Here is a 27,603-nt window from a genome sequence, read left to right as displayed (position 1 = left end):
TGGTTTCTCTTTGTCCACACGTGCTCGATACGTGTGTTAATACAAGTCGAACACTATACGTACGCCTGACAAGGGGCGTTGATTATACGTTCGCCTGAATGAGGCGTTTATTATAGGTCCGCCTGAATGAGGCGTTGATTATACGTCGCCAGTGTGAGGCGTTGATTATACGTCCGCCTGAGTGAGGCGTTGATTATACGTACGCCTGTAGGAGGCGTTGATTATACGTACGCCTGAATGAGGCGTTGATTTACCCGTCCGCCACACCAGGCGTAGATTATACCTACGTCCCTTCTCCGAGCGTTAACTATATGTACGCCCCACAACGAGCGTATTCTTTACCAACGCCCCACAACCAGCGTAAACTATATCTACGCCTCTTCGGGACGAAAATTATATGAACGCTCCACATGCAAGCGTAGATTATACATCCGCTCGACTAAATATACTCCACTGCCTTAACGTCACACTCCAAACTACTCTCAAATTTGATCGTTTGTTTTGGTCTTTGATCTTTGGTTATGATCGTACCATTGTGGACGCTCTGAGGCGCCTTTTATATACAAGGCTAGGATAGCTAAATTGATCAGACCCCACGGAATCATCAATCTACAATTGCAACTTCTATTATTTCTTCTCTTTGCATTCAACACCAATCTTCCACAAAGTAGCTAGCTGGGGTGACTTAGCCTGGTAATAACATTTTGACTAAACTATTTTAATTTTGAGAATTAATCCGTATCCTGAGCTAATTCAATTTAATCAATATAATTTGCGGCAATTCTGCCTTTTCTAATATTTGGTTTAGATAAAAATAACAATTACAAATGTACAGGTGTTCAGGTAGTTGTACTAATTTGTATAAAAGAGCACGTAATTGACTCTCAATAACAATCCTATTTCAGAGAATCCATTGTTCTTAATTCCCACCAATGATAGTTATATAAAATTTTCATTCTATTCATTCAGATATGGTCATCAGACGTCAGAATATACCTAAAGATTTTATCCACAGGGGAGATGATCAAATCATTACAATTTTAAGAGAATCTTATTTTACAAACTATACATCTTTTCTTCTTCACTTTTGCTGAAAGCCTTCTCATTGTCTGTGTATTGTAAAAAAAGAGAGAAGAGGTGTCCAACACAAAAGAATAAATCAAAACAAAATCCAAACACAACGCCTCTAAATGAACTTACCTGTAAATTCTTCAAAATTATACATTCAAGAGATAATAGTAGTAATATACAAAGCATTTCTTTCCGTGTTTACCACTTCACGTCCAATGTTAGAGCTTCGGGGGGGACTAATACAGATGGGAATTTCGTAAAGGAAATATTAGACATCAGAATACTCCAGGCCGCTGATTCAGCAGCGATGAAAGGTCGGAGCTTCTTCACCACCATAGGCTTCAACTTTTCTGCATCTACTCTGGCCACTACCTCAAAGGAAAGCCGTTCCACTTTCGGCTTCGTTCTCCATTCTGCTAACGTATGCCTAGATGTGTCGCTGTAGTTAACATCTTTTTCCAGCTCCAATTGGAACCTAATAACAGTTGATGCAGAAATCTTAGCTTTAAGAACACTTGACAACCCTTTTTGTTTGATTCTGTCGCCTAGCAATCCTTTCATGAGTCTCTCTAGTGAAGCCAACCTTGAAGTTAAGGAGTCAAAAGGGCATGCGCCCTTTTTCTGTAAATGTCTAGTGTAACATTTTTCTGGTATCAATTCAATCATATCCTTGGACAAGAATGCAGTTTCCACGTGAGCATCTCTGTTACGAGTTCTGTACGCAAATAGAGTTGCAGATCCTGAAATTCGTATAGGAGGTAATGGCATACACAAAGAAGGCTTCAAAGGCCAAAACTGTCCTCTGCCTTCCTTAACTTCTGAACTTCTATTTACCCCTAAGCCAAAATATGATGCATGAAACAAGGAAATCTCTCGAGCCCCTTTTACTTTTACAGTGATGCCTTCACCGACAAGCACTCGTTTTAAACCTGTGTGTGTGGTATTCAACTGCAAACGAGGGTTCAATGTATCAGACATAACTAACACTAATCAAATACCCTGGGAAAATAGGATATGCTTATCAATATCATACGTCTAAATACATAAAACAAGCAATCAGGATCCTAAGCCGTTGTTAGGGAGTAGTCCACTAGAAGAATATACAAAACAAATTAACAGCCTTAATTACAGAACATGGTTTATAATTGAATTATGAAGAAAGTTGTAACCTATATAAAATAAAACACAGACTGGTACATTAGAAGGTGGTTGCTAACTGTGACACACCAAAGCTACATTAAAGGAAATATTGTCTTAAGAGTAAAAACTGCATCTAGGTCACTTCTCATTTGTTGACATTCTTCTCAAAGCAACTACATCTCAGATATTGAGGACTACGAAATCCATAATGCATAATGTGAGCATTCACTCAAATGGTCTGCTGACTACGGGAAATAAAATCTCAAACTAGCTATGTTACTATCATTGAATCCCAAATGCTTTGTTAACTTGGGTTCTCCAATTCTTAAAGTAACTTAACAAATTACAGTACGAAATGCAGTCTATTATCTCAACACAGCAGAACAAATTAACAGCAAAATAAAATAAAACCCCAATTGATGTCCACTAACATACCGGCAACAGTAGCGACAGTTGGTCATCCCCATCCTCCACATGTAATTCAAATGGACCCTCTAATTCAAATTTGTTTAACACAGTTTTTGAACTAGCCCGAAGAACCGAAGAACGAAATCCCCCCTTTTTCCTCAGTTTTTCCCATGAATTCACTTCATCTGCAAATTTAAACTCCAAATCACTCTTTGCAAACTGTACTCTAAACTCAAATCTCCGCAAACTCCCAACTTTCACATTTTTCATATCAACATCGAAAACCCTGATTTTCTCGGATGTCCAATTCTGTCTTGCAGATATCACCTTCAAAACATCCTAATAATTCAAAATAAAAATTAAAAATAATCAGTTTCAACTAATTAAGGGTTTTCCCTAATTTAATTAACATTCTAATTCAGAAATTTATGAATATCAATCATTTAATGTATTAATCATGATTGAATAATCTATACATACCTTTAAGAAATGAGAAGGAGAAGATTGAGAAGGAGGAGGTTGAGGAGGAAGATCTTGATGCAAACGGCGGTTAAGAGGATGATTAAGTAAATTAGAAATATTAAATACTGCTGCTTCTGTTGTGACTGTATATGAAATTAGGGTTTGTAATAATGATGTGAGAAGAAAAATGGCGAAGAATCGATTATGAATAGCGACCATTTCCTGATTTGTTAAAACATCAATTCAGCTTCTAGTTTTCGGTTTCTTTTCGGATTCATTGTTGTATCAAATCAAATCAGATAGAGAGGAATATAAAAAAAACGGAATCTAATAACACCGACCAATTTTTTTCACGAGAACTAATTTACATAATTACCCCTATTTTGTTTTAAATTTAACAAAAACTCCATCATGGAGAAGTAGGCATGGGCGCATGTGTTCCATACTTCCATTGTCGGCCCATTTGCCCCTTCTTTGGAATTTAAGGAAAATTCTCAACAAACCGTTCATTATGGACATACTAAAAACCGCAGACACAGAATGACCCCCTAATACCGTCACCAGTAAATGGCAGATGCCGTTAAGAGTGGAGGAAATAGGAGGAAAGGGCACTGCCATGTAATGTAGATTATGTGCTCTATGATTGATTTTCTTTCCTATAAACAAAAGCATATATAGAGTTCAAGCGTGGGGAATATTTCACTTTCACAAGTTCTTTACATATTCACAAAATGAGGTAGTAAAAGAAAAAGAGGCCTATATCCATAGATCAAGTAGGAAACTATTATGTTCCGGTCAACTGAGAATTCCTGGATGACCAGTCTGAAGCATCCTCTTGAACATGTCCATTCCAAATGAAGAATCCGATGAGCTGAAGGAAAGAAACATCAAGTGTCAGAGATGGTAACAAAAAGATAAATAAATTGACAAAGAAACACCTCTTTCAAAGAAAAGAAATATCCAATCTAAGCTGTTTCATATTAAAATGCAATTCCGTTTACAGGGTAGAGAGTTAAATATGTGCCCAAGAAACATGAAACATGTACAATGGATATGGATTGTGTGTTTGTTAGCAAGGGTTGATATCAAGTTTAAATTCCATACGCTCAACCTGTACAGGGTGTTGCTTGTGCATCTGCACAGCTTCCACCTTGTGGAATAAGATAATACCTAAGGAACTAGAAAATTTATAATAGCATAAGCTTCAAGATGTTGAAAAGAGATTTAACCTTGGGAGAGTAATTTCATATGGAAATGTAACACCCTCGATGTTTGGTATTGGAGGAATGTGATCCTTCTTCTCATTGACAAACTTTATTATTTGGAACAGTACTTCACGCAGAGATGCTTCCAAAGCCGCACGGCGTACAGTTCTCTCCTCTAGTGCACTAACTGTGGAGTAAAACATATCCATATGTTACACACTTACACCGAAACAAGATGCATCAAAAGGACCATGAAAAAAAACAAGTCAGAGGAAATTTCGGAAGAGAATGCACCTCCTGGATCTACTACCACTTTTGAATGATGAGACTTGACAGTAAGTGCTTTTGGGTGCTGTACATTCAAATTGATATGCCATTGTTCCCAATACACGCGTTCAGGTTTGTTACTGAACCATGTTGGCTGTTTACTTTTCACCTCATAGAAAGATAAACATATCTGCATTATTCGATTCATATGGTTAGATTCTCGAAACAATACAACCAAGAGATTCAAACGGATGGACTTTGAATGCGAGTAAATTAGAGTGGAAAACATTTTGGCTGCCCATAATATCGAGTCACATAATGACATCATGCATAAGGTTCTGATCAAATTGACAGTACAAGAAAAAACAGTCTACAGAGATTCATGAAAAGGAGTTGGTGGTAATATATCCCCAAAGCTAAGTCGTGGGTGACTGGAGCAGGAGGACACTAGATAGCCACTAGAGCTACCCACCAGAACTCCAGCTAAAAAGCACCCTTGCAAAACTCTTGAGAATAGCAAATAGTGTAGCTCTCACCTGACTTTTCTTGTTGGGGTGTTTCTCTACCCATCCAATAAACTGATTAATCTTCTCCTCTACTTTCTTCTCGAGTTCAGCATCTCCACATTGCACCTAAGATTAAAAAAAAAAGGCTAAGACCATAAGACCTCCAGAGTATAAAACTCAACACCAATAGTCATTTAGGGGATCTTGAGACAATGCATGCTACAACATAAGGGATAGCATGAAATCCACATGTTCACAGTGAATACAATCAAATAAAATGCTACCTTGTATCGGATATGAGAGTATGGTATGATGGGTATAAAATTGAGAATTACTTACATAAGTAATTTCAAATAGTTCTGAATCGATATCTTTGGGACGCACTAGACCCAAAGCCCTGTGGAACACAATTGTATGTAGTATACCTGCATGCAGTTTCAAAAACATTGGTCATCAGATCAATAACAAAAGGCATGATATGATAGTAGTAACCAGTAAAGGTATTACTCCAATAAGTATTAAACACTGAGTCACTGGGAATAAAAATCCCAGTCCCCAGGATCAGACGGTAAAAGAAAAATCTGTTAACTCCTAAACAAAGCAAGATAAATATATTCAAACAAAATCAAATCATTTAATCTCGAAGGACTAGAAAATATATATATGCTCATTAAATTCAGATTTAAACTATGGGTTTCCACAAAGAGCTTATTCACCACCATATAAGCTTGGATCCACAACCAAAGTGAAATATAAAACCGCTCAAGCAACTAGCATTTTTGGTCAAGTAATTGAATTGCAAAGAGGAATCCAATGTAGTTCACAATTACAGAATTCAATTACTCAGAACAAAACATGCTATAAGAGTAAAGGTATGCCACATCTGGTAAGCTAATTGCCACAGCTGTAGTTACCAAATTCATCAAGTTCTTGAATGTTCATTATTACAGTATAAAAGGCTAAATTTCAGTGAACTTACAGCGTAATACTTCCCGAATTTCAAAGTGTTCAACCTCCTACATACCATCAACACTAAAATCAGTCAAAATTATATCACTGATGTTTTTGCAGTGATTGAATAAAATGAAATTATCCAAATCAGAGATTTCCAAGAAGTGAAACTTTAGTAGTAAAGAGCTTGGAAAATTTACCAGTTCTTTAAGAGAGCAAACCTCGCAATTCATGATATCTTTAAGTTAACAAACCTAAATTTCAACACAATAAGGGAAATTCTTATATACTGGGATCGAAATCAGAATCAGTCTTAACCCTAATCTTTTGAGGAGTAAATGAAACCCTAATAACAATCGTTAAGATCGGAAGAAGAAGAAAACTCACTGATTTGGACTTCAGGAAGAAAATAATTTTCAGATCGTTCGTGGAGAGAAGTTGCTCGATAGAACTTGGGGATACACGTTGACTTTAATGCGTGCACTCTACTTATAATGACAGGCGGATGTTTACACCCAATTCGGATATGACAACAGTTTGCCGGCGAATAGCTGCAAGTGCTGGAGTGCCGGGCCTATGCTTTGACAGTACATTTCCGAGAACGGAAATCGGCCATGGGATGGTATGGGACGGGTATGCCAGATGACAAAACAATTTTTCTCATTAAACAGGAAATAACCTTACAGTCATAAGTACAGCGGACAAGAGTATTTACTTTTTTAGGAGACACTCACAAGCACAAACATATAGATCATCACAATACAGATACAGGCTGGTAATTCAGTTAGTAACAGAAGAAACTGATGTAAGCAGTGATGTAAGCTATTACCCCCCCCCCCCCCTTTAAATTGAACTTGTTTAAAAGCAGAAAGACTGTAAACATTCATTTTGTCCTCGAAAAGCTGAAATCTTGGGCAATCCCTTAGTGAATATATCAGCAAGTTGTGAGATGGTAGAGATATAAGAGACTGATAATGTCTTAGCATGAACAAGTTCACGAACAAAATGAAAGTTCAAAGCCATGTACTTCATTTTACTCTGAAAAACCATATTTGAGGCAAGAACAATACTACTGGTGTTGTCACAATGCAGTGTACGAGGTGCTGGAAGAAATATACACAAATCTTTGAGAAGTTGACATAACCAAACCACCTCTGTTGCAGTTTGAGAAAGAGCACGATATTCATCTTCAGTGCTTGATCGAGCAACAATGGCTTGTTTCTTAGCTGACTAAGAAATTGGATTATGAGCAAAAAAGATGCAGAAATTACTGGTGGATCTTCAATCATTTGGAGAACTAGCCCAATCAGCATTACTATAGCCTTGCAAAGTTGTGAGACCCTTTGAGAAAAACAGACCATGATCTAATGTGCCTTTTACATATCTGAAAAGACGAAGGTACCCAAATACACCACAATCTTTTATTTATCAACCTATAAGTCCTTTACCAAGTGTGATCGTCGGACAGAGTCGAGACAATGCAACAACTTCGGTACATACTTCGTGTAATCGTCTATGGATACGAGATCGAGAAAATACAACAATAAAATCACTTGTGTGATTGACTATGGATTCAAGATCAATACGATACGATAACGAAGTGATCACTTGATAATAGGTATGGTAATAAACGAAACTCTATAGGATCAATATCAAGTGTTATGGAATTAACGTACAAGTGCAATTTACTTTAATTATAATAAAACAATTATAACGCGGAATAATAAAGTAAATGCCACAACAAGATTTTGTTAACGAGGAAACTGCAGATGCAGAAAAATCTCGGGACCTAGTTCAGTTTTGAATACTCTCAGAATTAAGCCGTTATACAAAATATAATCCAACTTCGTATAGTTGAGACCAAGTAAACTACCCTTAGCTACTTAGTTTCTTCAGTATCCATGCGCCTTCTACTTCCAGAGTCAAGCACGTGAATCACCAATCCTTTAGATTGTATTCCAAACAGTAAAGGATAAATCTGTTTGGTAACCACTCTATTCAATCTTGGTAATAAGATATTTGAGTCGTTGACAAAGGCTCTTCTGTTTAATCTAATAAACTCCTTTGTCTGGTTGGATCAATCCAAACTTTGACTACCGAAATAACCAAACTCTAAATTTGCAATCAACCAATATAAATCTCTAAGAGAAACTATAAGGTGATGTCGATCTCACACAACTAATCAATCAAGTTTATCAAAGATAAACACGATTCTAGTTGGATCCCAGCCGATCAAAGTTTGTGGAAATAATTCACAAGATACGAAAACTAATAAGAATTTTTCTTCGTCTTCAAATCTTCGTTTGTCTTCAATAACCTGCACAACACCACTTGAATCCTCTTGTGATCAATCATGCACAAAACGGAGTCTGTTAACAATGGATTATCACAAGATGTCTTTAGATCCGAAAATGGTTCTAAAGATCCCGTCAATACTTTGATCTAGTTTGAGTGAGCCTTATATCAGAAGAGAATGTTCTCAAGAATAAACAAACTAGGTGCAATGAAAGTTTCAATAACCGTTAGTCAATCAAATCAATAATCGAAAACTACAATAATAATGCAATTATCTATTTTCCCACCAACAGTACTCGTAGAGCTTCTTGATCCCACAGAAGTCTTTAAACGAGCGGTCGTAAGATATTTCGCCTAATTAGGGTACTTTCCTCTCCAGATAGACGGCTCCACCAGAAACAACAAGGATGAAGTTTGTCTGGCCCTTAGGATAGTTTACAACAAATGCAAACTCAAGTATTTATACACCAAGGTTGTTTTTCCAAAATCGAAAATATTCTCAAGATATTATCATTAAAGTACCTAATTTCGGTTTTCCTATTTCCACATAAATGCCAAACAATATTTCCAAAAACTCTCATAAAAAACTTCTATTATTAATATAACACATTAACTAATACTACCTCCGTTACTTTTTAATAGGCTGGTTTGACTTTTAGAGAAAATTAAGGAAATTGAGACAACCAATTATTGAAAGTGGTCCTCATGACACTTGTCAATAAAAGAAGTGAAGTGAAATGGTCCCCATGACACTTGTCAGCAAAAGAAGTGAAGTGAAATGGTCCACATAACACTTGTCATAAAAAGAAGTTAAGAGAAAAGTGGTCCCACAAAACCAAAGTAACATCTGACTTTCCCAATTAGGAAACCAACCTATATTTTTGAAACATTTATTTATAGAAACCAGCCTATTAAAAAGTAACGGAGGGAGTAATATTTTCCAGAGGATATGCTTTAATTGCTGGTAATTAAAACATATATGATGAAAATCATAATTAAATGCTTTTCACTTTTTGGGACCTGGAATCACCTTGAGTATCAAGGAATATCTTTGAACAATTAATGATAAGAGTTATGTACATGTTCAAAAAAAGTCGACATTTAGAAGCTTCTCATCTTATCAAACCTGAAACCTAATTCACACACATCATGAAGAAATATGTGAATCATAGAAAAACTTGGTTTTGCTCATGGAACCGATATACCATCACTCCAAAATATGTTGTCACCGGTTATAACATGATCCCCAATATTGGTTGTAATTACACCTTGCTCCACAAAGTAGCTTGTGACCGGTTACATAATGCTTCCCGAAATAGCTTGAGACCGGTTACACCTTGCTTCTCAAAGGTAGCTTGTGACCTATTACAACTAACTTCCCAATTCATCTTGTGACCGGTTATACCTTAGATCCCAAAGTAACATGTGATCGGTTACAACTTGCATTCCAATATAGCTTGTGATCGGTTACACCTTGATTTCCAATGTAACTTGTGACCAATTACAACTAGCTATATTATGTAAGCTATGACCAGTTATACCGTAAATCTTAACAAGTTAAGATAGGTTTTACCTTGTCATCTTAAATTGTTCATTCAAAAGATATTAAATAAAGAACCTGACCAATCATGATTTCCTTTCAATTATGAAACAAGTTCATATATGTACTTCCTTTAAATAAATGTTATAAAATATTGTTTCCTAGGGTGAAATCATGCCTATATCATGCACACAGAATCAACAACTATATACAATAGATTATACCGATGTCGTATTTACGAAGTTCCAAAAGATAAGCGTTTATACTTCGTAATTCAATAAATTCCTTGACACTTTGATCATAATGTTATGACTAAGTTTAACCACTAGAGTATTATTTATATACATCTTCGCATGTTATGTTTTCAATATAATCCGACTTGAAAGATACGTTAGGAATGGAAACAAGATCAAGTCAATATTACTAGCCTCAAGAGGAAGGATGATGTTGTCATTGTAGTCGTTACTTCTTCACATTCTTCGGGTCTTCGGAGTAATACTTGTACGTCTCAACGTTCCTACACTTTTTAGTCTAACCTAAACGAAGTTGACTCTAGTATTTAATCAAGCGACTCTAGATGCGTTTTGATTCTAAAATATGACAACCAAACTTGACATACCAACGCTTGGTGGGTTCAATCGAGCTATGCTCTAACAATCTCCTCCGACAATATGATATACCGATTCAGCAACATCTCTTATCCATCTTGACTTGTGTATATTTCTAGGGCAAAGATTTGCAGAAGCCAAGCTCAACATTATGGATAAGAAGAGTATTACCTGACCATATTCCTCTTTTTACGGAAGAGATGGTGTTGTTGTCGACCCGATATCTCTGATCAGCACATGGTAAGAAGGTGTTCTTGTAAGGCTAGAGAATAAGTTCCGAAATAACCTATTTGTTAACCTCAAAAGACTTTGTACCGATCATGGTATGGAAGGTGCACCCTTCGAAGTCCATTTCATGCATATTGGCATAAAATAGTTTCCAAGGTCCGGAGTAGCCTTGAAAGAGCTTTCATGAAAAATTCCCCATTCTCTATCATTCACAAAATCCGTATATTTCTTATCTGAAACTTCAACATAGATCATTTCCATAATGGGTTCTTTGATTGAACCGAATTTGGTAAGACACTCATCATTCAGAAAGTAATTTTGAGATACAAAATCATAAGTGAGACTAGGCATGTTTCATGATTGACATCAATAGTAGAGTATAGCATTATATTCCTATTTGAGCTTTCACCTCTAATAAAGTTTCTACTATTTATACTTCTATTAGCCATTGAAGCAATAAGAAAGATGAGAAACCACTTATAATCGATAGAGTCTGTTGAGACTTGAATCTCCTTGATTGAAACGAGTTGGAATGATTTGAGGGATACCCTTTGCTCCTTTTGAATCCTAGGATATGTAGATATAAGATTCTCTTGTTGCACTTCACATGCAATAATTAGAAGTAGAGGAATTTCGAACCCTAGTGCCATGTTTAAGTTTCTTCGAAATAGAGATATGAAGAAAATTGAAAGGAGAATAACCCATCTCTATTTGTTTTTATCGTCAACCCCACTTTGTGAATGTTCCATGGCCACCGATTCTTGGTTAAGGGAAACCTATTATCGAGTTTTTCACCATTGTTATATGGTTCATGATTTGACGAATAATTTTTGCCAGGAATTGACATGAAATTTTCAGTCATTATTTCCTCTTCTGCTTTGGGTGAATACTAGCAGACTTCAGTGGGTTCACAATTGATATTTCAGACTTTATAATCTTCTTGAAAAAATTCTTCAAAAGAGTTATGAATGTCGTTTTCTTCATAAATATCAATTGTCTCAGAGGTATAATTCATCAAGTACTCATGAATGAGTTGATTTCCTTTAGAATTATTTATAGTCTCTTTTGAGTGATCTAGTGCTTTGAGAAACTCATCAACCTCATTTTGAACCTTGCTGCAATTATCCAGAATCATGAGTATCTTGGATAATGACTCATCTTCTTTTTGTTCATATATCTTGATCTCATTTGCTAAATCAAAAAATTAAAATTGTTTATCTAGTTCAGAAAATTTTGAGATTTTTCTGTTGATTTTTCTCGAAGAATCTTCTGTGAGACTAAGATAAAGACAACATTCCTCAAACGTCCAAAATTCTTTGGAACGAAGAGACTCAACAATTTTGTTGTCCGAATTCATTTCAGATACGTTGAAGTCATCAAATCTTGATTAAATGTTTATTAATTGAATCAGTAATAGATTTCAATCTTATAGGTTGGATCGCACCAATTACAGATTGTTATATATTTTCATGTTTGCCTGCTCTGATACCAATTGAAAAGACGAGGGTACCCTAATACACCACAATCTTTTATTTATCAACCTATAAGTCCTTTACCAAGTGTGATCGTCTGTGGACAGAGTCGAGACAATGCAACAACTTCGGTACATACTTCGTGTGATCGCTTACGGATACGAGATCGAGACAATACAAAAACAAGATCACTTTTGTGATTGACTATGGATTGAAAATCAAGACGATACGACAACGAAGTGATCACTTGATAATAGGTACGGTAATAACCGAAACTCTATAGGATCAATATCAAGTGTTACGGAATTAAAGTACAAGTGTAGTTTACTTTAATTATAATAAAACAATTATAATGCAAAATAATAAAGTAAATGCCACAACAAAGATTTTTTTAACGAGGAAATCGCAAATGCAGAAAAACCCCGGGACCTAGTCCAGTTTTGAATACTCCCAGAATTAAGCCGCTATACAAAATCTAATCCAACTTTGTATAGTTGAGACCAAGTAAACTACCCCTAGCTACTTAGTTTCCTCAGTATTCATGCGCCTTCGACTTCTAGAGTCACACACGTGAATCACCAATCCTTTAGATCGTATTCTAAACAGTAACGGATAAATCTGTTTGGTAACCACTCTATTAAATCTTGGTAATAATATATTTGAGTCGTTGACAAAGGCTCTTCTGTTTAATCTAATAAACTCCCTTGTCTGGTTGGATCAATCCAAACTTTGACTACCGAAATAATCAAACTCTAGATTTGCAATCAATATAAATCTCTAATAGAAACTATAAGGTGATGACGATCTCACACAACTAATCAATCAAGTCTATCAAAGATAAACACGATTCTAGTTGGATCCCAGTCGATCAAGGTTTGTGCACACAATTCAAAAGATACGAAAACTAATTAGAATTCTTCTTCGTCTTCAAATCTTCGTTTGTCTTCAATAAACTGCACAACACCACTTGATGTAAGATGTTACAAGCCAATTTTCACATGATCATCTTTTGACTTTCGTCAAAAATATAAGATGAACTTGGTTAAAGCGAAAGCTTACCAACACATATTTTGAGAAATATATAAGCGAGTTAAACTCAACTCGAAATATCAAATGTGTATAATCGAAGTCTATATAGCTATACGACTTTTGTCTCAAATAACAGATACAGTAGATAGACTTTTGATTGATAGATGAGTTCAAGCCTCCACATACCTTTTGTTGATGAAGTTCCACAAGCTCCCCTTAGTAGTTCTTCGTCTTCAATCGATGAGCGTCGTGAAGTCTAATGCTCAACTACACTTACTATCCTAATCCGATACTTAGCTATAAGTAGACTAGAAATCAAGAATTATAGTTTTGGCAACTAAACTCGACAAACAAGCTTGAGATAGCAACGCTTGCGAGTTCGACCGAGCAGTGCTCTAACACTAGTTTCCCACCAAAAGTACTCGTAGAGATTCTTGATCCCACATAAGTCTTTAAACGAGCGGTCGTAAGAGATTAAGCCTAATTAGGGTACTTTCCTATCCAGATAGACGGCTCAACCAAAAACAACAAGAATGAAGTTATCCAAGCTCTTAGGATAGTTTACAAGAAATACAAACTCAAGTATTCATACACCAAGGTTGTTTGGACAAAAAGAAAATTCCAAAACCGAAAATATTCTCAAGATATTATCATTAAAGTACCTAATTTTGGTTTTCCTATTTCCACAGAAATGCCAAACCATATTTATGAAAACTCTCATAGAAAATTTTTATTACTAGTATAGCATATTGATTAGTAAAAATTTCCAGAGGATATGCTTTAATTGCTGGTAATTAAAACATATATGATGAAAATCATAATTAAATGCTTTTCACTTTTTCAGACATGGGATCACCTTGAGTATCAAGGAATATCTTTGATTAATTAATGATAAGAGTTATGTACATGTTCAAATAATGTCGACATCTAGAAGCTTCTCATCTTAGCAAACCCGAAACCCTAATTCACACACATCATGAAGAAATATGTGAATCATGGAAACTTGGTTTTTCTCGTGGAAACGATTATACCATTACTCCAGAATATATTGTGACCGGTTATAACATGATTCCTAAGATAGGTTGTAATCGGGTACACCTTGCTTCACAAAGTAGCTAGTGACGGGTTACACCTTGCTTCCCAAAGTAGCTTGTGACCGTTTATACCTTGCTTCCCAAAGGTAGCTTGTGGCCGATTAAACTAACTTCCCAATTCATCTTGTGACCGGTTATACCTTGGATCCAAAAGTAACTTGTGACCGGTTATAACTTTCATTCCAATATAGCTTGTGATCGGTTACACCTTGATTTCCAACGTAACTTGTGACCGTTTATAACTAGGTATATTGTATAGACTATGACCGGTTATACCATAAATATTAACAAGTTAAGATAGGTTCTACGTTGTCATATTATACTGATCATTCAAAAGATATTCAATAAAGAACCTGACCAATCATGATTCCTTTCGATTATGAAACAAGTTCATATATGTACTTCCTTTAAACAAATGTTATAAAACATTGTTTGCTAGGGGGAATTTAACCTATATCATGCACACATAATCAACAACTATAAATAATAGATTATGTTGATGTTGTATTTTCGAAGTTCCAAAAGATAAGCGTTTATACTTCGTAATTTAATAAATTCCTTGACACTTTGATCATAATGTTATGACCAAGTCTAACCACTAGACTAATATACATCATCGCATGTTATGTTTTCAATATAATCCGAATTAAAAGATATGTTAGGAATGGAAATAAGATCACGTCAATATTACTAACCTCAAGAGGAAGAATGATGTTGTCGTTGTAGTTGTTTCTTCTTCACATTCTGCAGGTCTTCGGAGTAATACTTGTACGTCTCAACATTCCTAGAATTTATAGTCTAACCTAAACGAAGTTGACTCTAGTATTTAATCAAGCGACTCTAGATGAGTTTTGATACTCAAATATGACAACCAAGCTTGACATACCAATGCTTGGTGGGTTCAACCGAGTTATGCTCTAACAATATCTTAATATTGTCTTAGCTGCCACCATATGAGCAGTAGTAGGATGATGCATAAATTGGAAAATTTAATTAACTGCAAAACTTATTTCTGGCATAGTCCATATGAGGTACTGAAGAGCACCTATAAGAGATCTATGTTCTGTAGGATTATCCAAAACATCACCGTCATGAGCAGTTAGTTTAACTGAAGTGGAATAAGGAGTTGAACAAGACTTAGCACCTACTATTTGAGTCTTATCTAACAAAACTAGTGCATATTTTGTTTGACTCATAAATAGACCACTAGCATTTCTCTTAACCTCAAGACCAAGAAAATAATGTAGTTGTCCAAGATTCTTGAGAGGAAAAAACTTGCATAAAGTGGATATAAGTTCATTACAATAAGAAGTAGAAGTACATGTGAGAACAATGTCATCCACGTAGACTAGAAAGACAGTGAGTCTGGAACCAGATTTCTGCACAAACAGAGATGGATTTGCAGCTAAAGCATGAAAACCAAGAGAGACCAAATTAGTGCGCAATTTTTCATACCAAACTCTTGGAGATTGTTTCAATCCATAGAGAGATTTATGAAGTTTACACACATAGTCAAGGTGATCATAATCAACAAATCCTTGAGGTTGAGTCATATACATTCCTTCTGGAAGATCACCATGGAGCACACCTAGAGACAAGATGAGTCTAATGGTTGTTGGTTTGGTACAGGGCTAAAAGTCTCATTGTAATCAAGACATGCTTGTTGATGAAAACCCTTAGCAGCTAGTCTTGCCTTATACTTGTCAATTGAACCATCAATATTTTGCTTAATTCTATAGACCCTTTTACAGCCAACAATATTTTGACAAGGAGAAGGGGGTACTTTTGTCCATGTGCCATTAGATTGCAAAGCATTATGTTCCTGAACCATTGCAACTTTCCATTTTGGATTCTTGATTGCAAAGTACATTTTAGGTTTCGTAATACCATATTTTCCCATTATCTTTATAGGATGAGCATTCTGAACAACAGCCAATAAATCACTATGAAGAGATGGCAATGAATCAGTTTGAACAACGGCTGAAGATTCATGCTGAATAAGGAGGCATAATGTCTCTCTGAACAACAACTAGAGTCTCAGAATCTGAAACAGAAGCATATGCTGCAGGTGCAGCTGAAATGGTAGTGGCATAAGAAGTAGCTGGTACTGGAGAAGTATCACTACCAAAAGACTCATAACTAATAGCAGAAGGAGTATAAGAAGCAGAGATAATAGTTGAGTAAGGAAAAATGTCTTCATTAAATGTTACATGTCTTGAAACATAAACTCTTCCAGTGAGTGGATTTAAGCATCTATAACCTTTCTGTTGAGCCACCATACCTAAGGCTGCACAAGAACTGGCCGGAACCGGTGTACCGGACTAGAACCGAAAAACCCGGGCCGGAACCGGACCGGAACCGGTGCATGAGGTACAGGGAATGAGAATGTATATGAGAACCGGTGTAAATCGGGACATGTACTCGGTTATTGGGGAGTACTGCCTTGTACCGGCTTGAAAGTCCCGATTAATAAGAGCCGTTGATTAGAGTGTTATTGGTTAATAGCAACCATCCATTCTAGGTTTGGTAATTAGAGTTTATTAAAAAAGGTTCGAGAACAAATATCATCTTCATCTTTTCCAAGTTCTCATCATACTTTCCATCCAAAATCAACAACAATACTACCATCTCTTCACCTGTAAGTCAACTCAACCCATGACTTCATTAATCTTCTCCATCCTAAAATCAATTGAACCCATCTCTATAACTCAATCACCAGCAGAGATGCCTATTTAATATTCAATTATTCATTTCTTTCTAACCATGAATCAACAACAGAAATCACAAACCCAATTTCATTCACTCACATGAAAAGTCAATTTCATTGTTGTTGCTTGCAATTACCTAAAATATCATATAATCCAAACCTACCAACAAGAAAATCAAACTAATTTCAAACCCATATCTCAGAACTCATGAACCTAAATTACCACGATTGCACAAACCTAGCAGTTAATATATAAAAACGAAGAATCATAAACCCAGTAAAAGAGGAAGGAAAAGAGACGAACTATTTTTTAAACCAATGCTAGATTCTTCAGTATTGATGTTATAAAGAACACCTTCGTACCAGATTTCAAACTGAGTAAACTGATGATGTATGAATCAATACCACCACCACCGCTACTACTATTACTACCATATCTCGATGACGTTGTTTTTTCCAATGTCGTGGTTTTCTCCACAAAGTAATATTAGATAGAAAAAGAATGATCTAGGGGATAAATCAGAGTTAATCGCCATGGAAATCATCCTTAGTTTACGTTCTCCAAATCAGAGGAGTTAATTACCACTAGCAGATTCAATCCATCACCGCTTGTTTCTGTCCATTTTTCTTCATTGAGAACTTCGAATGAAACCCATTTTCGGACCCTGTCAAAACCCTGTCCAGATTCCATCGTTATTCCTTCAAATTTAATTGAGGTAAAAACCCGGTAGCGGCTATAATAGGGTCGGTCTCACAGGTACAAGTACATGTACTCAAATGAGGGACCGGTCAGTAGGAGGCACATGTAACATGTTCTTAAGAAACCCGGACCGTACCGAACCATGTGCAGCCTTAGCCACACCCCAAGAAAAACACAAGGAGAACTTCTAGGTGCCAACTTAGAGGAAGTATAAGGTCTAAGACAAGGATAGCATGAACAGCCAAAACTTCTAAGAAAAGAATAGTCTGAAAACAAGTTTTCAAAAGGAGATATGAAATTTAGACTTCTAACAGGTAATCTGTTAACAGTAAAGTTTGTTGTCATTAAAGATTCAACCCATAAATTGTCAGGTAAACCATATTTAACAAGAAAGGTTCTACCAATGTCTAGAAGATGTTTATGTTTAGCTTGAACAACTCCATTTTGTTTTGGGGTAGGTGATAAGAATGTAAATGCTACATTTTATATCCATATTTATATTAACTAGGATAAAATATTTTAGTTACTAATACTATTTTAGTACTTTTGTAGAAAGTACAAGTGAATTCGATCATCCAGCGAATAAACAACAAAATGTGAGACTTAATGGTGTTTGCGACGAAAATGGCAAAATGTGGTTGGCCTGGTACTTCCATATATCAGCAACCACAATGATGAAATATGCTGGCCTGGTATTTCTATATATCAACATCACTTATTATGCTGGCCTGGTATTTCCATGTATCAACAACTTATTATGTTGGCCTGGTATTTCTATATATCAGCAGCACTTATTATGCTGGCCTGGTATTTCCATGTATCAACAACTTATTATGTTGGCCTGGTATTTCTATATATCAGCAACATTTACTATGCTGGCCTGGTATTTATATATCAGCAACACTTATTATGTTTGCCTGGTATCTCCATATATCAGCAGCACTTATTATGCTGGCCTGATATTTCTATATATCAGCAACACTTATTATGTTGGCCTGATATTTCCATGTATCAGCAGCCGGGTTGGCCTGGTATTTCCGTATATCAGCAACCACAATGATGAAATGGGTTGGCCTGGTATTTCCATATATCAGCAACCACAATGACAAAAAATGACAAAATGTGGCTGGCCTGGTATCTCCATATATATCAACAACATAGAATTGTTTCAGAGGCGAGGCAGAAACGCAGCAAAGGAATTGAAATCAAAGTGGGATTAGCACATGGAAACTGAAAAGGGGAACTATTTTATCTTTCTTACTTTATTACAAATATATTCCACCGAGAAAGATAATTTATTTGTCATGTGAAGAATTAATTGAGGAATATTTACACGTGACTATTTTGGAAATAAAATAACTCTTTCTTCACTTGGGAGATTTTGGAAATAAGGGGAGTTTATTATTTCATTGGAAGAACGAGGTGGCAATACTATTTGGGGAAAGATATTGATGACGACATCAACTTGCATGCAAGATATTTCATAGAATAATTTATTTTGATACTTTGATTAATGAAATAAAAGAAAAGGAAGGCGCGGCTACGACCGTTTATAGAGAAGAGGGTTTTACTGTTTTGATTTCCTTTTCTCCATGATTTGCTAGATTGTTTGTTAGGGTTTAGGTAGAAACCAATTAATTGTGAAAACTCTACATTGATATATGCTTAATAATGATTTGATTGATTAATAGTTTTTCTTCACAAAGCTTGGTGTTTAATCATTTATGTGATTTTCTTGATTATTTATGCTTTTGAATTGATATTTCGTGCTTCGGTTAAATCCCTAGACGTGGTATGCAAGGATTGATAGGTAATGTTTTAGAATCACTACCCATGAAGCGAAGAAAACTATAGCGGAGAAACAATATTTGAAAAGAAAATCATGGAATATATTTTTAAAGATTAGTAGAGTTTGCATAGTTATTTGGTGGAAACCGAAAATCCTAATAACCCGCTCTCATTCCGTTTATTGTTAACAATTATTTATTATTTCATTTTGTCCCGAATTCCTGAAAAATCGTTAAACATCACCTTATTGATTTGTTGATTCTTGGTATTAGTTAGTAGAAGTATTTCACACTCCTCGTGGGAACGACCTGTACTTTCCATTGTTCTCCTAGTTAGACACTGTGCACTTGCAGTATTATTATTGTAGGTTTCTGAGCCTATCAAGTTTTTGGCGCCGGTGCCGGGGAGTGGTTGCAAAATACTCTCTGACTGATATCTTTTTGTACATAATTTTATTTTGTTTTTTTTTTTAGATTTTTTTTTGGTTCTTTTTACGCATTTTATTTGATTTTTTTTTAGGTACCTTAGCCTTAAGTGTTGTGGGCGAAAAGAAAGTATGCACTCGCAAGCCTTTTGTAAGAGCCACTCGGAAGATCCATTAGAGGTTGCTTAGCTCATTTTGGGTATGGTTTTGATGATGATAGTGTTATTTGTGAAGTCAATGCTTTGTTAGATTCCACACCGCTGCTAGACACTAATAAATGGAAGCCCAAGCTAGAACCTTTAATTCTTCCTGAGTTTCGACTAGTTCCATTAGTTGAGAAAGCTCTGACCTTGACCCTTAATAATTAAACCGTTGTAGATGATAATGGGTCAATTAGTCACGATATCATTGTTCCGTTGAGCACTTATTTCTCAGATCGTGATTTTCTAAAAGCTTATGTGAATGTTCCGTATAAGACTGAGTTCAGTTTTTGCTCTCTGGGTACTAATCATCATTGTTGCAGGATCATCTTTTCATCAAAACTAATTAGTTGGGTTGATCCCCAACTTTTCAGACTGTATATATATGATTTGCAGCGTACTTTGGGGTACCAACCTCATCTTGTTTGAGAACGTGCTACTGAAAGCAGGGAAACAAATACATTTCGCTTCATAGGAGTCAACCCATCAGATTTGTTCCCTCTATCTTATCTCTTTTTTTTTATTATTATTTTTTTATTGTTGCATTTCACATCTTAATTTTTACATTGGATGACTCAGTTACATTGAGTACAATGTAATGTTTAAGTGTGGGGGAGTGGGTTATTATCCATATTTTTGCAAAAAAAAAAAAAATCAATTGCATAATATCTCTGTTTTGCTCAAGGACTAGCAAAATATAAGTGTGGGGGTGTTGATAAGCATGTAAATGCTACATTTTATACCCATATTTATATTAACTAGGATAAAATATTTTAGTTACTAATACTATTTTAGTACTTTTGTAGAAAGTACAAGTGAATTCGATCATCCAGCGAATAAACAGCAAAATGTGAGACTTAATGGTGTTTGCGACGAAAATGGCAAAATGTGGTTGGCCTGGTACTTCCATATATCAACAACCACAATGATGAAATATGCTGGCCTGGTATTTCCATATATCAGCAACACTTATTATGCTGGCATGGTATTTCCATGTATCAGCAGCTTATTATGCTGGCCTGGTATTTCTATATATCAGCAACATTTACTATGCTGGCCTGGTATTTCTATATCAGCAGCACTTATTATGCTGGCCTGGTATCTCCATATATCAGCAACACTTATTGTGCTGGCCTGGTATTTTTATATATCATCGGCACTTATTATGTTGGCCTGGTATTTCCATGTATCAGCAGCCGGGTTGGCCTGGTATTTCCATGTATCAGCAGCCGGGTTGTCCTGGTATTTCCATATATCAGCAACCACAATGATGAAATGAGTTGTCCTGATATTTCCATATATCAGCAACCACAATGACAAAAAATGACAAAATGTAGTTGGCCTGGTATCTCCATATATATCAGCAACATAGAATTGTTTCAGAGGCGAGGCAGAAACGCAACAAAGGAGTTGAAATCAAAGTGGGGTTGGCACATGGAAACTGAAAATGGGAACTATTTTATCTTTCTTACTTTATTACAAATATATTCCACCGAGAAAGATAATTTATTTGTCATGTGAAGAATTAATTGAGGAATATTTACACGTGACTATTTTGGAAATAAAATAACTCTTTCTTCATTTGGGAGATTTTGGAAATAAGGGGAGTTTATTATTTCATTGGAAGAACGAGGTGGCAATACTATTTGGGGAAAGATATTGATGACTACATCAACTTGCATGCAAGATATTTCATAGAATAATTTATTTTGATTAATGAAATAAAAGAAAAGGAAGGCGCGGCTACGGCCGTTTATAGAGAAGAGGGTTTTGCTGTTTTGATTTCCTTTTCTCCATGATTTGCTAGATTGTTTGTTAGGGTTTAGGTAGAAACCAATTAATTGTGAAAATTCTACATTGATATATGCTTAATAATGATTTGATTGATTAATAGTTTTTCTTCACAAAGCTTGGTGTTTAATCGTTTATGTGATTTTCTTGATTATTTATGCTTTTGAATTGATATTTCGTGCTTCGGTTAAATCCCTAGACGTGGTATGCAAGGATTGATAGGTAATGCTTTAGAATCACTACCCATGAAGCGAAGAAAACTATAGCGGAGAAACAATATTTGAAAATAAAAGCATGGAATCTATTTTTAAAGATTAGTAGAGTTTGCATAGTTATTTGGTGGAAACCGAAAATCCTAATAACCCGCTCTCATTCCGTTTATTGTTAACAATTATTTATTATTTCATTTTGTCCCGAATTCCCGAAAAATCGTTAAACATCACCTTATTGATTTGTTGATTCTTGGTATTAGTTAGTAGAAGTATTTCACACTCCTCGTGGGAACAACCTGTACTTGCCATTGTTCTCCTAGTTAGACACTATGCACTTGCAGTATTATTATTGTAGGTTTTTGAGCCTATCAGTAGGAGAAGTGAATTCATGTTGAATACCATGATCAACAGTGAATGCAGCCAATTCTTTATTAATGAATTATCCACCACCATATGTTCTTATGGTAATAATTTTGCAGCTTAACTGATTCTCAGTTTTTTTTTCTTAAAATTTATGAAGATATATTGTCTTAAAATCAGATTTTGCAGTGAGAGGAAATAACCAACAAAACTTGGAGAAATCATCTACTAATTAACATAGTACAAGAAACCACTATTAGACATTACAGGAGATGGACTCCAAAGATCCATATGTAGAAGTTCAAGTGGTTTTGAAGTACAATGAGAAGAAATAGTAAAAGGGAATTTATGAGACCTTCCTAATTGACAGCACTCACAGAAGAATGATGTTGTTATTACATAATTGTCAATGAGATGACATACTCTCCAAAGAGTTTGAAATGATGGGTGTGCAAGTCTGTGATGCCAGGATGATGAGGAAGCTTTACTTAGATGTAGAGCCTTGATTGTTTGTTTTATTGGTGAATTAAAGTTGATGTGATAGAGGCCATTGACATGAGGGCCCTGCAACAGACCCAGATTGAAGATCTTGTACAATATAATAAATAGAGAGAAAGTTATAGTGCATCTGTTTTGAGTAGTGAATTGATAAATATAAATAAGGTTATTTGATCCTTTAGGAACATGTAAGACATTTTGTAAAGTGAAATATTTACTTGCAGTTGGAAAAGACACAAAACCAACAGATGAAATGAACATATCTTTTCCATTAACTGTTTGTATGTACTCATATCCATCATAAGAAGTATAGTCATCAAGCAAAGAAGTATCTACAACATGATTTGTAGCTCCACTATCAGCATACTAGGGACTCTCACGAAAAATATTGGCAGTAGCTAACATGGCATGTAAACTTTTAGGAGGTGCACGACCTTGGAATGCAAAGTTGAGTCTATTGGAACATTCAGGAGCTAAATGACCAATTTTAGCACATATTTGACATGGTACCAGATCACCAGAAGTAATATAAGGAGGAGGAGGTGGCTGATAAGTTCTTCTTTCTATAAAATGATTATGATGTGTACCCCTCTTAGGAAAACCACAAAAGTTATGTTGAACATGTGAGTTATTATTATAACCTTAAGAAGCCAAAAAAGCCTTACTTTCAGATTCAACTATACTTGACTTAGATCTGGACTTAATGACAATCTCTTCACTAAGAAGAAGATTATGCAATTCTACACTAGTAATAGGTGGAACTCTGATTCTAATAGATGTAGTGAAACCTTCAAATGAAGAGCTCAATCCAGATAGTGTATTTACTATAATTTCATCATCGCTAACAATAGAATCAACATCGTCTAAAGCATCAACAACTTTCTTGATCTCATTCAAATTAGTATTTATGGAATTTTTACCTAATTTGATACGTTTCAAATTGGCACAAAGTTGAATTGTATGTGTATCTGATACCTGAGATAATCTTGATTCAATGTTGCTCCATAGTTCATGAGAAGTTGCAGTGCACTAGCAAAATAAGGAAGAATCGAATCATATATAGTTGAATTAAGCCAAAGGATGATAGTAGAATCTTCATCTTGCCATAGAGTGAAAGCAGGATTCACAATGTTGTTGTCTGCATTATCGTGGGTGGTAAATTGCTCCGGACATGCTCGTTCACCAATAACATAATCTGCAACTTGAAATTTGTTGAGAAGAGAGAGATTTACAGATTTCCATGTTAAAAAGTTGTCTTCTTTAAGTTTGAAGTTGACAATGCTGGTTAAATGATTCAGATGAACTTTAGATATGAATTGACTTTCCATGATTAACAATGATCAAAGAATCTTGAAAATGGAGTAAAGGTTGAATAAAGAAAGCAAATCTGGGAAAAAAATCAATTGAAAATAATATATCAAGAATAGAGAGGTTCAAGAAAAATAATATCTAGATGAAATCTTGAGATAAATCGAGTGATTTAAAAACAGAAAACAAGAGACAGAGAAGATCACTCGAAAGAAAAAGAAAATCGATCTCAAGAAAACTCCATTAATGGAGAAAAAAATTGGATCGTACACCCCTGAGAATGAACAGAATATTTATTCTCATTAAACAGAAAATGATCATATAGTCAGAAGTACAACTGACAAGAGTATTTATACTCTTCTTACAGACACTCACAACCACAAACATATTGACCATCACAATACAGACACGTGTAATCATGCAGGCAATTCAGTTAGTAACAGAAGAGACTATGTAAGTAGTGATGTAAGCTATTAATGCCAATCCCAGTCATTATTCCACTAAAAAAAGAGAATCCTTACCCTCCCTATTACGGCATGATTTGGGGTGGGGAATACTTGTGCATAAGGATATTTTTATGGGTTAATCATAGCATTAAATTTATTCAATGACCAAAATTGAAGTTCCAAAAAATAATAATAATTGAAGAAAAATGCATTCTACAATCTTAAATTCGTGATTTTATCTTAAAATACGCAAATGGCTATCACTCCTTTTGATTCTTAAGTCTTCATTTTTAAGCATCTTCCTCCGTGTTAAGCATCTCGCCATCTGCTTTAATTTCTTCTCAAAAAGTTTCACCATCGAATTTTGATCTACCTAGGGGAAATAGGAAAGTGTACCATACAATCATAAAGATGCATTAAATGTAAAAAAAGTATTTCAACAAAAGTAGAATTCTTTTACCTTTCAGCATATCCCATGGCCAGTCTTGAACATACACCATCAATTCCAATATTTTTTGGATGAAATCTATTACGTTGGATACTCACAAATCCACCTCTGATATCAAAAACATAGTTCAGAAACAACTGTTGATACCGGAATCGTTAAAATATCTCTATCCATTTACACTACAAGATTGAATATTTGATCCATTTTTTCCACTATGCTAGTATGTCAAAGTTACTTATCCTAGGTAGAAGATCTTTATCTTAATAATTGATTGATTCTGACTTAACAATACTATTAGGAGTGATATTAGAGACAAACATATAAAATTGTTTCAAAGGACCTACGTCATCGTTAAAACCATGCATCTCTGAAGTGAATGTCAAATCATTTTGGTCAAGTGATGTTTAACATATTTTACCTTCAGTTCATACTTCGTTGCCAAATCAACGCATAAATTGTTTATTCGATTAATTTTGACTTTTGAAAAAGCTTGACAATAAACTTGCGGAAAATAAAACTCAATCATCTTAAAACATGGATCCAATATAATTTCCGCCGTCGTTACTCCCTTGATCACAAGCCAATACTCTTCAAATTTATCTATCGTTTCAAATGTCATTTCCTTAACGATATCAACTTTACAAGAAAAAAATTTCCTCTCGTTTGATGACAATCTTAGCTCACAAATACTTGGAAAAAAAAAGATTGGTGATAGGATATGTTACTCCAGAAAATTTCCCTATGAATTTAAAAAAAATGTTTAGTTTGTCACACATTTCCATTGCCAATAACCAATCTTCTTCACAGGGAAAATAATCATATTGTGGCTCGCGTTGTTTTAGGCGAGAGAAGACCTTTTGATAGTTAATAGCGGTATTAAGCATCATATATGTATAATTCCATCTAGTCTCATAATCAAGGACTAACTTATTCATATATGCAACATTTAACTGACAACCGACCTCTTTATATTTTTTTAACTCATTTTGGTTTTGCTTCCCAGTAAGCAACACTATTACGGATCAACTTGATTGCTCCATTGATCTCGTCTAATCCTTGCTTGACTATAAAAGCTAATATATGTGCACACAACGCATATGAAACAAATCTCCACGCAATAGTAAGTTACTTGATAATTTATCCAAGAGAAGTTTGATCATAAGATCATTAGTGGTGCAATTTTCTATTGTAAGAGTGGATATTTTACCATCAATATTCCAATCTAGCAAACACTCCAACAATAAGGACTTCAGCCGTTTGCAGACATGGAACTAATATAAACCTAATACTAAAAAAAAGGTGGATTATTCAGTAGCAACAGAAAAAAAAAAAAAGAGATATAAAAAAATATAAGTAGTAAACCATGATCTCAACAAAACACAACGGGGATTTCTTCTAGGGAAAAGATGTTGACAACCCAAAAGATTATTATCATAAAATCCTGAAACTCCATCTGCAAATCCAATAAGATGGTAGGCATGGGCATCATGAACATTGAGATGATTAATAGTGCAACGATCACTAAAATTGGTTCGTAGATTGAAAAAATAAAGACTCGCCATGGTCCCAACTTATGTTAGCAGAATATTTGGATGGAAAAAATGTTCTCAATATAGAACCAAACCCAAAGTAAGGGATTCCTGTATTTGGAAATGGTATTTTGGAAGGAAGCAACAATATCCAAGAGCATAGCACATGGAAAGGTTGGCAATGGGATTCGAATAAACATTTGAGATAATTGCTGGTTGAACAAGACCAACATAATCCTGACTAAGCATAATGACCGTCTCTCAAACTTGTTAATGGTAAATCAGTTTCTACCCCGAGATGGTGACGAGGTGTCGAACTCGCAAAAATAAATTCCTTACTTCTCTTACACTAACTAGTAGTACAATGACAAGCATGTTCGTTCCTAAGGGAGAGTTGAGCTAAAGTTGTCAATTCAATTTTGAATATTAATGCAAATATGAGGATGAGAATGATCAAGGACTCTTTCTCAGTAACGAAACTTGAATCTTATCAATATAGCTATGTTTCTGCAAAATACCCATTACTAATAACCCTATAATATTTAGTACGCTCAAATACTCCGCAATCTCTTAATTCACCGAACACGGAAGCGCTCGACTACCGAATTCTACTTGCCAAGTTTCCTAGAAGTACGCTCTCTAGATGTGACTTAAACAAATGCATTAAGTTCTATGAGATAGGCTATTCCTAATAACAAACACAAAGGCTCGATTCATCTACTAGTGTCATTCAATACATATGATTACTTAACAAAATCCCGTCGTCAATAACCACGTATTACTACTTATATTAAGAGGCTTTAGATAATTACGGGTCGAAGAGGTCTCAACTAGCATTAGAATCACCAAACAACCATTCAATTTGCAACTTAAACGATTGAGAAACAATTCACACAAACAATATTGGCACCGTAGA

General features: G+C 35.2%; 3 protein-coding genes across 4 annotated transcripts; all 3 read right to left on the bottom strand.

The window, feature by feature from the left end:
* Positions 1-993: 993 nt before the first annotated feature.
* LOC113294358 lies at positions 994-3,383 on the bottom strand. Its single transcript, XM_026542750.1, has 3 exons — positions 3,100-3,383; positions 2,647-2,958; positions 994-2,019 (listed from the first exon to the last, which is right to left on the bottom strand). The coding sequence occupies exons 1-3, from the start codon at positions 3,298-3,300 to the stop codon at positions 1,270-1,272; spliced, it is 1,263 nt and encodes a 420-aa protein (XP_026398535.1). The 5' UTR covers positions 3,301-3,383; the 3' UTR covers positions 994-1,269.
* A 317-nt stretch (positions 3,384-3,700) lies between these two features.
* Positions 3,701-6,469, bottom strand: LOC113294348 (autophagy-related protein 101-like). The gene is made up of 8 exons (XM_026542741.1): positions 6,398-6,469; positions 6,211-6,264; positions 6,039-6,075; positions 5,399-5,484; positions 5,090-5,185; positions 4,581-4,743; positions 4,311-4,473; positions 3,701-3,952 (listed from the first exon to the last, which is right to left on the bottom strand). Exons 2-8 carry the CDS (start codon positions 6,241-6,243, stop codon positions 3,877-3,879), a joined length of 654 nt encoding a protein of 217 aa, XP_026398526.1. The 5' UTR covers positions 6,244-6,264; positions 6,398-6,469; the 3' UTR covers positions 3,701-3,876.
* A 16,305-nt stretch (positions 6,470-22,774) lies between these two features.
* LOC113331194 lies at positions 22,775-24,558 on the bottom strand. 2 transcript variants are annotated; one of them, XM_026577938.1, is made up of 2 exons: positions 23,932-24,558; positions 22,775-23,046 (listed from the first exon to the last, which is right to left on the bottom strand). In XM_026577938.1, exons 1-2 carry the CDS (start codon positions 24,282-24,284, stop codon positions 22,974-22,976), a joined length of 426 nt encoding a protein of 141 aa, XP_026433723.1. In that variant the 5' UTR covers positions 24,285-24,558; the 3' UTR covers positions 22,775-22,973. The 2 variants fall into 2 exon arrangements, with proteins under 2 accessions (XP_026433723.1, XP_026433725.1); XM_026577940.1 differs by having other exon boundaries at positions 22,775-23,022.
* Between the last annotated feature and the right edge of the window lie 3,045 nt (positions 24,559-27,603).

The sequence above is a fragment of the Papaver somniferum genome, chromosome 1 (assembly GCF_003573695.1).
Source record: "Papaver somniferum cultivar HN1 chromosome 1, ASM357369v1, whole genome shotgun sequence".
In the NCBI taxonomy this organism is placed as follows: domain Eukaryota; kingdom Viridiplantae; phylum Streptophyta; class Magnoliopsida; order Ranunculales; family Papaveraceae; genus Papaver; species Papaver somniferum.
The sequence above is the reverse complement of the archived record's forward strand: the minus strand, read 5'-3'. Positions and strand labels throughout refer to the sequence as shown.